Consider the following 17312-nt stretch of genomic DNA (forward strand, 5'->3'; position numbering starts at 1 on the left):
GGCGGGAAACGACCAAAAACGCAAAAAAAAAAAAGAAAGCGTGAGGAAGCCCAGCGCGCAGCGCAACCACCAATTCATGCACCCCGAACGCTCATTTCGACACTGCTGAGAGAAGCGAAATCTTCGAAGTGCAGAGGGGCAAGTAAGAGGGGGGGGGGGGGGGGGGGGGGGGGTTAGCACGCGCGGTTAACAAGCACGCGATTTCGCAACACAGACAACGCACATGCAACGCAAGGCGCTTCAACCTGTACGCGTGCCTGGACAGTGCGACCCGTAAACGCAACGGCGAAGGCGGTTAACGGGATACCCATACGCAATTGCTTGATCGGCGGGCGCGCGTCTGAACGGCTTATCTCTTACTCAGAATGAGCTTGCCGCCACGCACGGACGCGCGCGCACGCACACACACACACTTTCACGTGCGCATGGAGTACATTGCCGAGTGTGGCAATGTTCTCCGATCGGTGTGTGGACACCACCCCCAAGATTTTCCCATAGCGTCTCTCCTCGCCGACATACATATGCAACGCCTTTCGAAAAGTCGTGCGCGCTGCACCCAATGCACCCGGCGGCGAGCAAGCTCGTTTCATAACCGAACGGCGACGACGGAGCCGACGCGGCGGCACGCCGCTTTATGGGCCACGAGCACAAACACGCACGCACAGACCAGACGCCGCGACCCCCCGCCGCTGCCGCCCGGGTACAGGCGCCGTCGGCAACGGACATCAAAAACGCGAGGAGGAGAGGAGGGGAGAGGCTGCGGAGGAAGGAGTGGCAGCCGTTCCGGATGCGGTCGCGTGTGTCAAGGGCGCGCCTGCGGCTGGGACCCCTCTCTCTCCTCTCTCTCTCTCCTACGTATACCGTGTCGCTCTCGTTCTCGTGAAGACGCCGGCGACACGCGAGAGAAAACCAGAAAGAAAGCGAAGACGCGCCGGCATCTGAGGGGCAAGATTTCCCTGCGCGCGCTGCATGTCCCGATAGACCGGTGGGAGAAATGTGGGGCCCGCATTGCGGTCAAGGCGCAACTTTCTCGCGGGCCGCGGTTTTCTCGATAAGAACGCGAGAGGGCAACTTGCATACTGCAGCGCGACTGGGGAAACGAGATTCGTACAAGTCGCCAGGTTGATATGGGCGAACCATTCGGGTATTTGCCGGATGGGGGCCCCCGTTGGCAGCGGCAGAGCCGACGGCGTGTCGAGAAACTGGCGAGCGGTGATCGAGCCTCTTGGCCTGATTTAGTTTTTATCTGTTTCGCATTTCTCACGCTCGAGTACTAAACGATAGTCAGTGCGTTTCTTTCTTTCTTTTTCTTTTTTTTTTTTTCTTTTTGAGCGCCGAAGCTACACTGTGGCTCTGAGAGCAAGCTTTAGCAGGGGGGCCACGCTTCCGCGTGATACACAGCAGACCGGGCGAGTTGGAACGCTATACCACTTAGAGCAGGCCCACAAAACACAGATTGGCATCAGGAGAAACCAACTGAAATGTTATGCGAAATAGATGTGAACTATGACCGGGTGAGCAAGAGCACCAGTCCAACACCTCTCTGTCAGTCTTTAAGTACATCGTGCGGTAGCTCGGAACGGTCCGATTTCTTTACTCAGGCGCGCGTGAAACTAATTAGCCAACCATAGGCCCCATTCGAGTGTGGAACTTGTTGCATCCAAAGAAAAATGACGCAGTTTCTGCCCGAGAACGAAGCACCGATAGCGATACCAAATTATTAGATGTACGTTCTATGGCCAGTACAAATTGGAGTAAATATCCACTTACTAACGAATACGCCACTTAAAGACCAACAGCGGTTCACGCTTGTCTGAGGGTTAAACGCTGAGCCTTCGCCAAGCCCAAGCTTGCTTGCTAATGCTCGCGCTGCCCCGTTCGAGCGCGACCCTTGCCTCCAAAGTGTCATCGCCAATCCCAATCCCACCGATCCAATTCTGCTTCTTCCTCTCGCAAGGTTCTGGCGCTGCCGTCAACTGTGTTCAAAGCTTCAGCGCAAGATGCCGGCATAGTCTATAAACTCTGCCTCACAAAAATACGAGCACTGTGGCGAAAACTAGAAGCTCACGTCGGTCGATGGAGAAGCGAGAAATAAAAAAAGATCGCTCATTGTCTGTCTACGACTAACCATACACCGTGCCAGAACGCCGGTTCCACGCAAAGATCACGGGGCGCACAATGGCCGCATTGTTTGAAACGCCCAACTGGTTTCCGATCGCTGCGTGATTGATGAAGCTGATGCGATCCCTATCTTTCACTATACACCAGCTGCGCCCTTAGCCGGTGGTACTGCAAGATAACTCGCGATAAGTATTGCCACGGCGCTTGCATTCGAGCAGCGTGCCCATCGTCCATCACTTGCGACATAAGCATCGCGCCATGGCAAGCGCATCGAGAAAGGAAGAGAGATAACGAGCACAATTTACCTCGGCACGCGGCGCCAGCATTGCACGCGCGCGAGGCATCATTCGAGGGGCTCGTCCAATCAGAGACCAACGCGTTAATGAACGGAACGCTTTACCATCTGAAGCCCTCTTGGAAATGGATAACCCTGAATGTGAAAACTATGTATCTCTTTCTTCATGACCCCGAGATTCGAACTATGACGGCTGTCAATATCGCATCCCTTATGAATGTATGTGACGTGTGCTTCGCTGTGTTGCATGATCTTTAACTTTATATTGTTACTGTAATGTGCTGTATACTCTTGAACCTTACTTACTGTATACTCTTGAACCATGTATTCACTACTTCTATTTTTGTGTATATTTGTTTGTATTCATTTGTTAGCTTTCTTTGTACTATGCCACCACTGCTGGTCTATGGACTGCAGTATATTCTAAATAAAAATAAATAAATAAAATGCATTTGCGGAATGAAGTGACAAACAAAACATGGAAGAGATAGTTAGGGACTCCAGTGCGAAATTCGGCCGACTTTGGCTATGCGTTGAGCTGAGCATACACTTTCATTTTTAATTTGTGATCGCTGTTTCTCATGTATCCCTACAATATCAAATTAGTACTACGAGCTCACGAATATTGAAAGTTTCGAATATGAATCGAATGGTATTTCATATGCAAATCGGATATGGGATAATAATATAAGGGATAACAATGCCCATGGGAGTATCGATGTGGAGACGCAAGCGGTGACTGTTCCGAATGGTTACGTTGCAGGAGAGCTGCCCAGGCACGGGGCACCATAACATGTGCTCTATAACTTTCCAGTAATTCAGTAAGTAATCTTGTATTTGACTTTCTTGAAAAACAATGAAAATTCTATACTCAGGGATACCTTTTTTTTTATCGAACATTCGTACTCTATTCGATTCATAATTGCAGTATTCGGACACCGCTAGATATTACCGCTCATAGACGCCTTCTTCATAGTAACGGGACCCTTGGCATCCCTCTCGCCTCTCTCCGAATGAATGCAACGTATGCATGTGCGATGCGTACCAGTCGCGCTGCGAACGAGCTCAGCAGGAACTTGTTACACTGGCCCCTAGATACACGGCGCCCTCTTATATGTATACAGTCACGAAAGACCACACTGTGGAATTCACACGTCCATCATCGCCTCGAGTTAAAAAACGACAAAATGCACCCGTCAGCGCGCAAACTATCGCAATGCCACGACTGGTTTAGTGTTTGTCAACGCGGTGACATGCCAAAAGGAGAAAAAAAAAAGAGGGGGGGGGGGGGAAGGAAGAAAGCAAAAGACATCAAAAGTAGATGTGCGCTAATACTCGTAACTGTCAAATAACGAATCGAAAGCTGTCGCATTCGATTCAGTCATCCACTGGAGTAGTGGTCACTGAATTAGGAAATCCGAATTATTTTCGAATAGTTCCACGTCTGTCGACTGCGCACAATCAAACGTGAAATTGAGGCTAAACTAACTGAAGCAAAACAGCGAAAACTCTCATCTCATCCAAATAACGTACTTTAGCACGCTGCGTCACTCAGGGAGTTACGTTTTTGGGATAAACCACGAGTTATAGTAACACAATTTTGTTTAGATGCGCCATTCGGCAGTGCGTATTTTTGCGCACCATTTAAAAATGCAGCACCTGTGTCCTCTTCACAACAGGACAAATCTAAATACGTTTCACTGAAACACATTTGACACAGTAGCGGCGCCGTCTGCCGCTACCACTCGAACTAGAGCGTTTTCTTGCTTTTCTTGTTTAAAAATGCGGAGGACACGCATTTTTATTTAGGTCGGGGAAAGTACACGCAGATGTTATTTGGCCCCAAGGTTAGGTTTATAAATTTTGCATATGACCTAGTACGCTCCGAAGAGCCCCGAGTTAGCGAATAAAACTGCTTCGGTTAAAGTTAATATCTGTGGTTTCACGTGCCAAAGTCGCGATATGATTACAAGGCACACCGTAATGAGGTACTATACGGATTAACTTTGTCCACCTGGGTTTGTTCCTGATAATCCTTCAGTGCTTTTAGTAAAGCATGTTTTATAACATGCAGTGTATTGACGTAAATTTTCTAATGTTCTGTAATATGCAGTGTATTGACATATATTTTCCAACGTTCTGAATACCAGGATGTGAAATATTTTCCGATATTAATGACGATTAGGTTGTACATTATTTGCAGATCAATTCGAAAAGTTTCTATTCGGTCTCGAAACACTACCAATCGCACGCCCCGATAGGCTTGAAACAACGAAGGACGGAGGTGTGGCTGACCGAACGTGGTGCTGGCTCTAAAAGCAACCGGATTATGATGCTAAAGGCACCCGAGATGGAATGACATAATAGCTAGAGAGAAACAGAGCGAATACGCACAATTCTCATAAGTCGTGGCGAGAAATAAACGATGGCCAAGTGTAACGCCTATAAGCACGCCAACACCGAAACCGTTTAGTGGCACGGCGCAACATGATTGTCAAAACTGTAACCGAACCTACGCCACTGCCGGCAAGGAGCTTAGGTTCGCGTTATTTAGGGTTTCATGGCGCACAAGTAACATAAGCTGTCAAACAGCTAACAAGAAGGTTTTAAAGAAATCAATAGATTAGAAACTGACATGAGACCAAATGTATGTCTGTAAAAGCTACGATTCAAATGCACATCAATAATAGCCTTAAATCATCGACGAAGTGTATCGTACGCCTACGAAGCGCTTTATGGTATGCACAAGAAGAGTCACAGATGTACGAGTTAGTGCATGGCCTCAGGAGATCGGACGGCGCGTGCCTTCCAATCACGGAGGCCACTGCTTGTGCAACTCGGTTCGGCGTATGTCCGAAAGGTGGAGGAAGGTTCATGAAAGGGAGTTCGCGAAAGTGGAGGGTTCATGAAACGTATCCGTTACAAGCATAGGTAGCGGTACAAGGTATATTGAGAAGTTTTAAGAAAGAGAGAAAAAAAAAGGGTTAAGGAGTTGTATACAAAAATGCTAGAACGAAAACCATGCACAGCGTGCCTGAGTAACTTAACCAGGCTAGGTGACGATTTGCCACCGCCCGGTTTCAAAGTGTATTGCAATATTTCATCATCAATATCATATCATCATCAACGGGAAAATTTGTTATCCAGACGATAGTAGGCGAATCTGCAAAGGCTTCGACTACTACTAGAGGGTCTTCGCGGCGAAGTCTCTTTGTGTCGTTTTCGCGAGAACTAACTTCACACGGAGCGCGTTCGTGTACGCCTTCGGTATGTCCAATCCCCCGCTATGTTTGAATTTACAGCTCGAACAACAGGCAACGGGCGTACACTACCAAGCTGTTTTCGAGTCGGCCTCTCAGGACGGCACGTCCCGTTCTCGCAGTAAGCCAACGAAACGCTGTGGTTAGCACTGCGCACTTATCTACGGGATGTGAATATTAGGGGGGCCATAAACAGCCATAAACAGCGGGCATCCTGTCGGGCCGGCCAACGCACGGACGCTCCCAGGAAGCCGACTGACTGCACGGCCGGTTAGCGCGAGGTCGTCCCGCACGTGGACGACGCGTGTCCTGCCAGGCGAGCAGGCCCTGGGCGAAGGTCTCGAGACACGCAGTGCTGCGTTTTTCCCGCGCTAAGGGAAAGGGAAATCAGGCGGGGACGTGAATACACAAGACTCTGTGCACGAATTCGCCGGACAAGTTTATTATTCCGTGTTTGGTACACCGTGTGTGTGTGTGTGTGGAGGGGGGGGAATTAAAATTAATCCGGAGTGCCTGCCCCACTACGGCGTGCCCAATAATCGCATCGCAATGTCGGCACGTGAAAAACGCCACAATTTTTGTTAGAAGTGAGGGGTAAAGAGATAAAGCCGCCGTTAGACCGGCTTCATTCCGAGTCCCGCCCGTATTCCAAGCAGGACGGTTGGAAAGCCGACAGGGAGGTTGTCTGCGCACTCAGAAACGTAGACACGCTATCCTACGCCCTTCATGTGAGACACATAGTGTTTTTTTCGTAGGTTCGCAGGCGCAAAGACTTCAAATCCAGATATAATGTGCACTTTTCTCAACTTCTTCTTGCCGCCGCGAGGTGGAGTCACGTCGCAGAAGCGTCTCACAGACGGTTCGAAACGCGTTCCATTACATTGCCTCGAAGCCGTCTCGACAGTCTCCTTCGCTGTCTACGCATATTATCTCCTAGGCTGGCCAGAATTGTAACACACCCACAGGTAGCGCGTATTAGGACCACTGCACAATTGAGTATACAGGGTGTCCCAGCTATCACGCAGCACGATTTAAAAAAAGAGGAACGGCGTTACGCGAAGCAAACCTAGTGCGTATTGTTTGCAGTACAATGGAGTAGCAGCCGGAAATTGTTCCGTTACTGAGATTTAATTAGGTAATTGCATGTAATTATCTAACTCGAGAAGTACTGTCCTAATTATCAAAGTGTCAATGAGAAGATTGTAGGGCAACATGAAAAAATGTCACAGTTTCGCCCTAAGGGCGAAGCAATGAATGCGATAGCAACACAGCAATGTCATACGAAGTAAGGTGAGCGGCTTTGGTAGCAACAACACGCAGAACTGTTGTCGACGCCATCGGCGTTTTGCCCGCGTTAACTCAAAATGCGTGCGGCGTTGGTGACTGTTGCCGGAGCCTCTGATATAAATAGGCACTTGGTGCCGCAGCTAAACGTCGCCTCCCTTCCCTCCCCCACGGCCTCTCGCGCGTCTGAAGAAGGCGCGTTTGCTCTACATATATAGTGATTGTAAAGGAGAAAAGAGACGCCTACTTGTGCAGCCCTTAAGCGAGCACGGCGCAGAACGCGCGTTTGTTCTCCGTAATGGGTTCACTCCCCGTGAAAGACGCGCCCCTCGCGCCCTTTCACTCGCACATACAGAGTTCGGCGCGCGGCGACGATTTCATCTCCAAATGACGTCATACGGAACCTCACGGCGACGGCGACGGCAGAAATCTGCTTTTGAGTGTCCATATAATTGCTATCGCAATAAAACTCCCGACACATGCTTTCTGTTGCTCAATACGCGCTACTAATGTGTTTTTCCGAGCGTGAAAGAAGCCCGCGAATACGCGGTAAATGCTTCGAGCGGCGAGTCGCGCGGCAATTCTGCGTGTATTCGCGGGCTTCTTTCACGCTCGGAAAAACACATTCATGTAGCACGTATTGAGCAACAGAAAGCATGTATCGGGAGTTTTTCATGTTGCCCTACAATCTTCTCATTGACACTTTGATAATTAGGACAGTACTTCTCGAGTTAGATAATTACATTACAATTACCTAATTAAATCTAAGTAACGAAAACATTACTGGCGGCTACTCCACTGTACTGTAAACAATACGCACTAGGTTTGCTTCGCGTAACGCCGTTCCTCTTTTTTTAAATCGTGCTGCGTGATAGCTGGGACACCCTGTATAATCTGGCGTCACCTCCAAGATCGGGCGTCGCCCGCGGGGCCCTGGAGATCGCCGAAGTTTAACATGCACACAAAGCGAAATTCCGTTGCAGTTGCCCCTCAAATGCATGAAGCCTCGTAACTGACTGTCCAAGTTGCCAGTGAGAGCGCAAATAATGCATAGCGCAGTGCCTGCGAGCCAAGTATTTTTTTATGAACACGTTGCAAAAATGTGAAATAAAGAAAGCCCTGCGTCACACCACCACACGTCACTCCCCCCCCCCCCCCCCCCCCTCCCCGTACTACGGCATAATGATATGCGTAACAACGGGTGGAGCCCATCGCGTTTCGCATGTCTGACTCGGCGACTTCCAATAAAGGCTCGCAAAGGTAATCGAGCGGAGTGTCCGGTGTACACACGATACACCCGGAAATGCGCCTCAGCGTCGCGCCAAACTGTTCGAGCTGGGCGCTGCGGTGGTTTGACTATATTCCGCGGCCGAAATGCGAGGACACGGCCGCGGTCATCCGCCGATTCGGATTCTCGACATTCGCACTCACGTTTCACCGAGAGCTTTTCTCTCTCTCTCTCTGGACGCAATGCCGCCAGGAAGGCGCGGCCCGCCCGATCCTTCGCTGCCGAGGCCAACTGAAGCGTCGGACGGATAAAGTGCACTCATTTTTCTTTTTTTTTTTTAAAGACCCTTCGTGGCTACGCGAGCTGCAAGAACACGGTGGTTAAGGCAGCAGGGGAACGATATTAAGTACGTGGATGTGGCTTAAACGTCGTCCTTATGGCTGCAAATGGATTCTCGACGTTGTAGACTGATTGTTTTCCAACGAAATATCGCGTTATAACAACAATTCGCAATGAGTAAACGTGTGCCCAGAGAGTAATTATATGGCATTGCTGTTGCTTAGAAAACTACGAGGGCTCTGAAATTTAAAGAGATAAAGTCAAATAAGCAACAGCGCAACAACGTTTCAAACCACGAGCACGAAGGTCATACGCTCCTGAAAAAAAGAAATACATAATTTTGAGGCTTGTCCTGTCCCCGAACAACGACCGTCATCAATGTTGCGTGCACTTCTCATTAATACACTTGCGCTCGCTACATTCCAGCCAGGAAAACGCTGTGTCACGCCCACTTCGGGCCTGAATCTTAAAAAAAAAAACTGAATGTCGAATAGAATGCATTAAGACTCGATGGAGATTCTGTATGAGTCGGACTTTTCGTCCCGCCCGAATGTGGCAACGTCCGGCACCAGGCGAGGATTGGAACTCTTACAAGTACACTCCTTCAGGAGGGCACACGTAACCAACCGGCGGACGGAGTCCTCAGGAAAACGCGTCAGATTATAATACAGTGGGCGGCCGAGCCAGGATTTCCAGGCAAACAGAAGATACAACTGGGACACAAAAGCTGAAGCCAGGGCGGTGCACGGGTTGGGACCACCGGGGCCGGAGCGTATACTGCACAGGGTGCTCGCATACAAGCCGGGCTCTGTCCGCGATAGCAGGCAGCCGTTCTCCCAAAGCTACGGACCGCCCTGACTCCAGATTTGGTGTCCTGGAGGCTGAACAATGGACGCGTTGCTCACACTAGGTACTCGCCGAAATTCCAACTTCCCTCGGGGCCTGGCAGAGGAGCCAGGCCGCCGAGTAACGGAAGGGGACGGTAGGCCCGAAACCAGCGGTTCGCTCAGGTTGGCGGCGTCAATCGTGTGGGGCAACTCATCGGCGCCGCGGCTTACTGACGCGCCAGAGCGGCATTCAGCGCTCTACGCGCTGGAGCCTAGAGCGCACATTGACCGAGGCGCCAGACGGGAACGGTCGTCGACTCTCGCTGGAAATGTGTTGTGACGGCATCACCGGTGCCCGCGTCTCGTATAGCGGGGACGGCGCGACCAACGCATAAAAGGCGAAAGCGCGGTTCTTGTTTGTTGATCATCCTGTGAAATCACGACAGAGAACGAAAAAAAAAAAAAGGAAAAGCGCTGTTACAGTGAGAAGAGGCTGGGTAAGCCAGGAAAAGACGCAAATAAGGAAAAACGAATGGCTAGTGGCGACGCCACACTGAAGTTTCCGCAACAGCTCGGTGTGACGTCATGAATTTTGAGGGCATGCGCTCGCGTCTAGTTTGAGCTATATAACTCATGAAAGTGAACTAACGTTTTATTCCAACAGAGCCAAACATTAGCAGCTGACGTCTCACTTATCGGTGCGCAATAATTATAATAATAAAAAACTAACTTTAAGCTTCGTTTTCTCTTTTAGTAATCTATTACCGCGAAACTGACAGGAACGAAGTTATAAGATGAAACCTTATGAGTATAACAGTCCCAAAGCAACACTAGTTATGAAAGAGGCCGTGGTTGGGGGTCTCCGGATTAATATCCGCTGTCCTTTGAAGGATTACTCACATATTTTCACAGTTCATTTATATTTATTTTAGTGTTAAAATAAGTTGCTAGATCTGCAAGCCCGGAAAAAAAAACTGACATGCCTCGGAACACACTAAATAATTTAATATTAATATATAGGACGTGCTAAGCCACCGTAAAACGCTATTACAATCTCTGGGAACGTCCCGATGGTCATTGATCAAACCGTTATCGCGACAACAAATTTCCGCCGCATTGCACCCCCGCTGGCGTGGTGTCGAAATTTTTTCGCACCCTATCGATGCGCTGAAGCGGAACCATTATGTGGGGTGGGCGCCCGCCCAATCGACCGCCGGTGAAATCGTTCACGGTTTCACGTCAAACCAGCTGACGTGCGATCAACCTCGCGTTCGCAAAGCGGGTCCGTAGCCACGCGCGAAAGCAGGGGACCGGATAGTACTCCGCCGCGGGGAACAGCTCGGAAGGAGCGGAGGCATGTTTTTTTATTTTTTATTTTTTTTTTTAGCCCTCATGCAGAACAGACAAGAGATGAGAAGCGCTTAATCTTTAGCCCCTTCTAGAAGAAAAAAAAAAACACACATCTCAACATAGAAACCAACTATAGCCCGACAAGAATCGCTTCTACGCTGGGACGAAGCACATTGCCCGTGGCTAAATGCCCTCGCAGGTAAACGCTTCTTGGCGGGAGGCTTTTAACCTCTTGTCACACGACAGCTGACAGCACGGCAATTTGTCCGAAGGGGTGAACGCACACGCGCTGCTATATACTGCAGTCAAACCTTACTATAGTCAAACCTTCCACCCAAACCTTTCCGTGCAAATCCACGACCTCGGAAATTCGTGAAAAATTCCGCGGACGTGACACCAGGGAGTGGGGAATTACTCGCATTTTTTTTTCCCACTCGAGTTTGCCTTGAGCACGTACAGTGGCGAGCAATATATTGGAGACCACGGCATCAGGAAAAAAAAATTAAAATATATTCAAGCGCAGCTCCGTGGCATGGAATTGGTTTAATACGCTGTATTGGTCAAACACGCGCATGTAAGCGTGCGCTCTTGGTTTCAGCCGGCATGCTCAGGCTGCGAAGAAATAGTAAAAATATAATAATAGTAAAAAAAAAAAAAAAAACGATCGCGGAAACTTCGGTAGCCAAACTTTTGCTCGCGACTGTACGTGTTGTACCATGCGCACTTAATTACGGCCCACAAGCAGCAGCAAACGTGGAAAAACAGAGACTGACACGCAACATTTTTTTTTTTTTTAAGATCGCAGCGACTCCTTCAGCGAAATTGCTGCTGTCGATTGAATAACCTTACTCGAAGCAGGCAACCCTCCGGTGTTCTTTCACCATCATAACACTTCCAAGGGCATGGTCGCAGAACGGCGACTCGACGCAACATTCGTAAAAATCGTAGACCGAGCAAATTTTACGTGAAATTTGGCAGAGCCGGCAGCTATGCGTTTACTTCGTTATTAGCTTGCACAGATAACATTTTGTCCTGTGGCCGTGCATGCGGGCTGACGTCAAGTCGGATAACCGCGAAATTCGACTGCAAGCTTCGTTAATACACACACACACAGCGCTTCTTTGTTTATTACTCATAGCATGGATCCACACAAAGCATGGAAAGCAGTAACGGCGACACCAGTGGCTCCCATTGTGATTTCCCATGGTGATTTCACCTCGGGAGCTCCTTCCTAAATGCACGAAAACGGAGAAATGGTTTTTCTTTTCTTTTCAATGAATTTGATGCGGTTCGTACCATTAAAAAAAATGTTGAAATCAATTAACTGTACGTAGCAAGCGCATGTTTTATTTAGGTTGTACTTTCTTTTACGAGAATCGCTGAAAATTGCATAACTGCAAATGGGTTTTTTTTTTTTTTTCATCTAGCGACGTCCAAATACTGTAAACTGCACCATATTAAATCAGTAGTGACACGAACATTTTCTGTGCCGCTTTCGTGCATTTTCCGTTGGCTGTCGACTCCATAATTGTACGGCACGAAGGCTACATTCTTCAAGAGCAGTAAAAAAAAAAAAAAAAAAAAAAAAAAAAAAAAACCGGTACCATCTAAACGACCCGCGAATAATGCGTGAAAAAGGAGACTCAACACGGTCGCCCAATGCGCAGGTCACGTGGTATATCACAAACACCTTAAAAGGTGCGCCAGTCATCCCTGCGTGCGTGGTCTTTGAACGCCACCACACCACGACCGTGTCGCCAAAAGCTGTTAGACTGAAACGCGGTGCTGGTTTGACACGCAGCGTGGTACCTGGCACCACGACGACCACCACACCAGCCAGTGACATGATGAGTCTCCTTTATCACTTGCGAAGCCGCACTGCTATTTACGCGTGGTTTGACGTGGTCGTGTTAAAAGGTAACGAAATCAACCATTTGTCGGGGAATTGAGACTCCATACCGTAATTACTATGTCAACGGCTACCTCAAAAGCAATCAAAACAAGACAAACATTTTATCTAGGCACGTATTTAACCCATTAACGCGCTGTTTATACGATTGTGTACGACAGGATTAGTGCATCAACAGCAAAAGCTTTGATACGAGTAATTATATTTAAAATGCGCCACACCCACTTTGAAAGGCTTCCGATTGGAATTGTGCAGCAAGCTTGAATAACATGTGCAATTTTTTTTTTTCAGAAAAAGTGAGTGGGAAGGTACATACTGTTGGGTGTCCTTGCTCTATGTGGGTATGTTGTCGTATGTAGCGGGTTCACTTCTGTGAATGTTCTTTTCACAATGTGTTGCACAAGGCATAATATTCAAGTGGCTGGACAGGTGCTTTTCAAGCTCGCTATAGACATGAAATGGTTGATATTCTCACATCTGATGTCCCTGCAGTGAGTTGTCACGTGGAATCCACATTCAATAAGCTTGACAAAACTCACTTAAGAATTGAAAATTTTCAATCTATTGCAATGTAGCTGTACACTTTTTTTCTATGATTCTGAAGATGCGAGAAAAGCGGTGAAAGTAAGATTTGAATCAACAGAAATAATTGGCGCCTGAAAGGATTAAGGCATCTAATCTAAAGTTAACAATTAAACGGTCACAGATATACCATTCGTGGGTGGGAGTTCTGCGAAACTATCGGAAGTATTGTGACAATACCACAAAAGCTGTAAACTCTATATCACGTTCGTCCGCTTCAGAAGTTCTAACAAATGGAGTTAACGGAACATCCATATCTGTTTTTGGCACAGAGTTGAAAATTTGCAAACTTCGTGCGTTTTTTTTTTTTTTTTGGTTACCGAATTAAGGCTTTTTTTTTTAATGTAGAAAAGAATTGGGCTTCCTGACAATTGGTAGGATTTCATTTTTTTTCTTATCTGTAACGCGCCAAATTCCATTCAAATTGGTGCAGCGGTTGTGTGATGAGAGCCATTTCTGTGTTTTAGGAATGTTTGAATAGGGGAAATTGGGAGCTGGGTCGAAGTATAAAAGCGGACGCTCAAGAATTCTACGCAAGGACGTCATTTCGCTGATCCGCGCGTATACTACGGACAATTTCGGCGTCACAAACGACAATAAAGAACGCATCGGCTAAACAACTCGCCGAACTGCGACTCAAACTGCAATCCTTTGCCGCAAATGTCTCGTCGCAGAATGTCTTGACACCTCCGCTGTATATCAGTGTTAACTATCGCGAAACCACGTCTAATGCAAACAAACCCGGAACGGAAGACTTCGGGCGCAGTGGAAGAAGGCAACGGAATCGTATCCGACGTGCACCCCCCCCCTCCCCCCCTCTCTCCCCGGCCAGGAATGCAAATGCCAGCTGGCCACGGCCGACAGGTTATTTTGTTCCCCAGAGGGTCTCGCGTGGCAGTGAAGGCCACGCGTGGCGACAGCGTGGTCCTTATCAAATGGAAACGCAACCCGGCGTGTCGGAACGCCAAAAATTAAATTATGGGGTTTTACGTGCCAAAAACCGCGATTTGATTACGAGGCACGCCGTAGTGGGGGACTCCGGAATAATTTGGGCCACCTGGGGTTCTTTAACGTGCACCTAAATCTAGGTACACGGGTGTTTTCGCATTTCGCGGCGTGTCGGAAAACCCCGAATTACATTGATACATAATAATAATAAATCATGATAATATAAAAGTTACCTTCCGTGTATCTCATTCGAAAGACTACAATTTATATGCGCGATTTTCTTTTTCAACCGGAAATCCGTTATTTTTGCCTGTCATGTCACGTTACAACGGATCCACATTGAAGGTCGGCTAGGTGCTTGTAGGGCTGCGGCGGTGAAACCTGATGTCGTCCGGCAACGCTGCCTGCGTAGGAGCCCCAAAACGGTCGTATGACGTGGGCGTCGGTCACGAAGCGTCATAAGCACGGCCAGCAGACGCTTGGTACTTCGGAAATAATGTGAGAAGTAGCTTGCACGTCGCAGCTTCGCTGTCTCTGGTGCAACAGTTGCTCAGACTGGCATTCTTGCCACGTTGCGTGGTAACGATCCGTTGATTTGAACGTTAGGCGAGAGCCTTGCCAGGCTTTGGCAAGTTAAACGAAACGCGCCGTTATTAACGATTCCCCTCATAACGCAACCGCCAGACTTCGCTGCCCGCGCCTTCTTAAAGTGTGGCTGCCGTGCGCCTTACCGCCGATATTTATTCAGTTCTGCAAAAAATTATTGACTCTGCCCGACCGCTGTTCAGGAGCTTGTTTACACAGCGCCCTTGGGTGGCTGCCGCCCTCTCGAAGCACCGACGCGCACAGCAACCGTGCCTCCTTTGCTGTCTCGAATACAGTCTTTATGAGCTCGGTAAAACAAGCACCCACAAAAGCGCATCAACGCGTTAAGCCAAACTGCAACCGATGATTCACCGGCAAGTGCCGGCGAAAGCGCATCTCCCAGAAAAAAAAAAAAAAAAATCTTGCTACGTCAGCGAATACCTGGACGCCCACCGCACAGCCGGCGTCTGCTATCGTACCAGACGACGCACGGCAATGCGATAGGAAGCGTACAAATGCGGCCAAGCGTTAAATGCAGCAAACGGCGCGGTACGTACCCGCTTGGCGTACATCCTGTTCATGCCGTGAGTAATCATCTCGACTCCACCAAACGCGGACGTCCGACGGGGGAGCGCCGAGGGAGAGACGAGCCGTGTGGGTCGTCGTCGGGCAGCACCTTTCTTCACAGCCCACGCGAACAACACAAACAATGGTTCCGGTCGAACGCCGGTTGCAGCCTCAGCGAAGACGAAGCCAACCAACGGGACGGAGACACAAGTCGAAGCACGCGCCACTTCGATGCAAACGCGCACACACGGCGGGTACCGAAGGCTAAAAACGAAAACAGGAAGAAGCAATGCGCAGAACGTGCACGGCTGGCTCGGGTGTTTTTTTTTTTTTTTTTCTCCGTTGGCGGTATCGCGTAGATGCGCCGGTGGGATATGCAGAGAACCCGTACACAACGAGGCGGACACTGACGCTAGCGGGACCGGCTTTTGTCGGCTCCTATATAACGGCTTCAGAATTGCGGCACGCGGACGCTGAAAAACTGCCTCGGTCCGGAGAATACCGGCGTTGGTAGCAGGGACGACTCGTAGCAGACGACACAAAAAATCTCACGCGAGTCGCAGACGATGCACACAGACTGTTTCGACGGTGAGTGGCGTTGTTGTTTCTCGAGGACGACGTGACGATAGTCCTATAGCGAGCCGAACTTCACAATACACGAAGTCTCAGCAGATGGAACGGACTCGCACGTTTGAAGAGACCCGCCGAGTTTTTCGCGCACTCGCAACCCCGGAAAGGAAGGACACGGCGATCGCGAGCAGACGACGTACGGGCGTAGCTACAACGCAGCAAACGACGGGAGAAACACTTGAGTGGCGGGACTCGAGCAGACGTCTGAGAAGCAGCAGAAGGCCCGTCGCGTCGATGTGGCCGTTGTTAGCGACGTCCTTGCGAGTGGCAGCAGAGATGACAAAGTACTGCAGTGCACGCGCCGCGCGTGTGATGAAGCCGAGACTACGCGAAGGCGGCGGCGGCGAACGCGAACAACTCGCTCGGACCAGCTGGCCTCGAGCAGACGACGCGATTGAGTGGGACCGAGCGGCCGCCGTTGCCGCAGCAGACGACGCGAAACCGGACTGCTCCCACAATGCAGAAAAATGGGGCGAGAAAAAATCAGAAAGCGAGGGGGAGTTTTGGCGCGGCGCGCCTGAGGAGAGTGACAGGCACAACGTGGCGAGGTTACGGGGGAGGACCTACACACGCGGGCGAGAGTTCGATGTAAACGAGAGGAGGAGATTCCGATGAGGTCAAAAACGCCGGTCCGGCGAAAGCTCGCGTGTGAACGAGCGGAACGGAAAGCGAGAGTGCGACGACGGAGAGAAGGGGGTCCTCGCCATTCCACTGCCCTCGTCGCGAACCAGAAGCGGCGGTTGTCGCAAACGGCAGGAGGATGCTGAAAGCAAAGGAAGCGGTGGCAATGTCGGTGTACCTCTCTCGCAGTCGTCCCAGTTAACCCTGCGACTACTAACCAAGATAGCGAGGCTGCGAGACTGTATTTTTTTTTTTTTTTTTTTTTTTAGCGAATGGCCGTGTTTAACTACTTCGACTGTTTTCGCGATTGGGGGCTGGTCGTCGGAATTTCACCACCGATACAAAGAGTGCATATTAAGCATATCATATTTTAAGAAAAGAAAGAAATAACGAATAGAACACCTTTTATGCGAACGTAGTTTCTCACAACATTATGCGTCCTAGACGTGGAATGCCCAAAAGTAAAACAAATGTTTCGCTAAATTTCCTTAAACATCCAGGGCTACATTGTGGAGCTTGTAAAGATAGGCAAATGGGCGGCAATGCGAAGGCGGAACTTCCCTTCGCAATGTCGCAGTGTGTGTAAGCGAGTGGGCGCGCTGTCGAGCAAGAGTTTTCAGGCATGTGAATGTGTACATGCAGCGCTCTGGTGCAGCGTTCGGAAAAGATTACGCTGATTTTACTTTCGAAGTTGCAGAAACTCGACTTGCAGATCGTGCCACCGTGACACGTCCATCTCCAGGGTACAGTTTCGTACAAACAAGCA

At 49.3% G+C, this 17312-nt stretch overlaps 1 protein-coding gene across 6 annotated transcripts in view; it reads right to left on the minus strand.

Annotated features, from left to right (window-relative positions):
- Positions 1–17312, minus strand: part of LOC119458444 (acyl-CoA:lysophosphatidylglycerol acyltransferase 1) — a 154807-nt gene that overhangs the window by 97183 nt on the left and 40312 nt on the right. Inside the window, exon 1 of one of the 6 annotated variants that reach the window (XM_037720285.2) lies at positions 15286–15518. The exons of the other annotated variants lie outside the window; for them this stretch is intronic. Coding sequence (XP_037576213.1) covers positions 15286–15324 — 39 coding nt within the window. The 5' untranslated portion in view covers positions 15325–15518. Of the gene's footprint in view, positions 1–15285; positions 15519–17312 lie in introns of those variants that run through there. 6 annotated transcript variants of the gene reach the window in all.

Source organism: Dermacentor silvarum, chromosome 7, assembly GCF_013339745.2.
Source record: "Dermacentor silvarum isolate Dsil-2018 chromosome 7, BIME_Dsil_1.4, whole genome shotgun sequence".
In the NCBI taxonomy this organism is placed as follows: Eukaryota; Metazoa; Arthropoda; class Arachnida; order Ixodida; family Ixodidae; genus Dermacentor; species Dermacentor silvarum.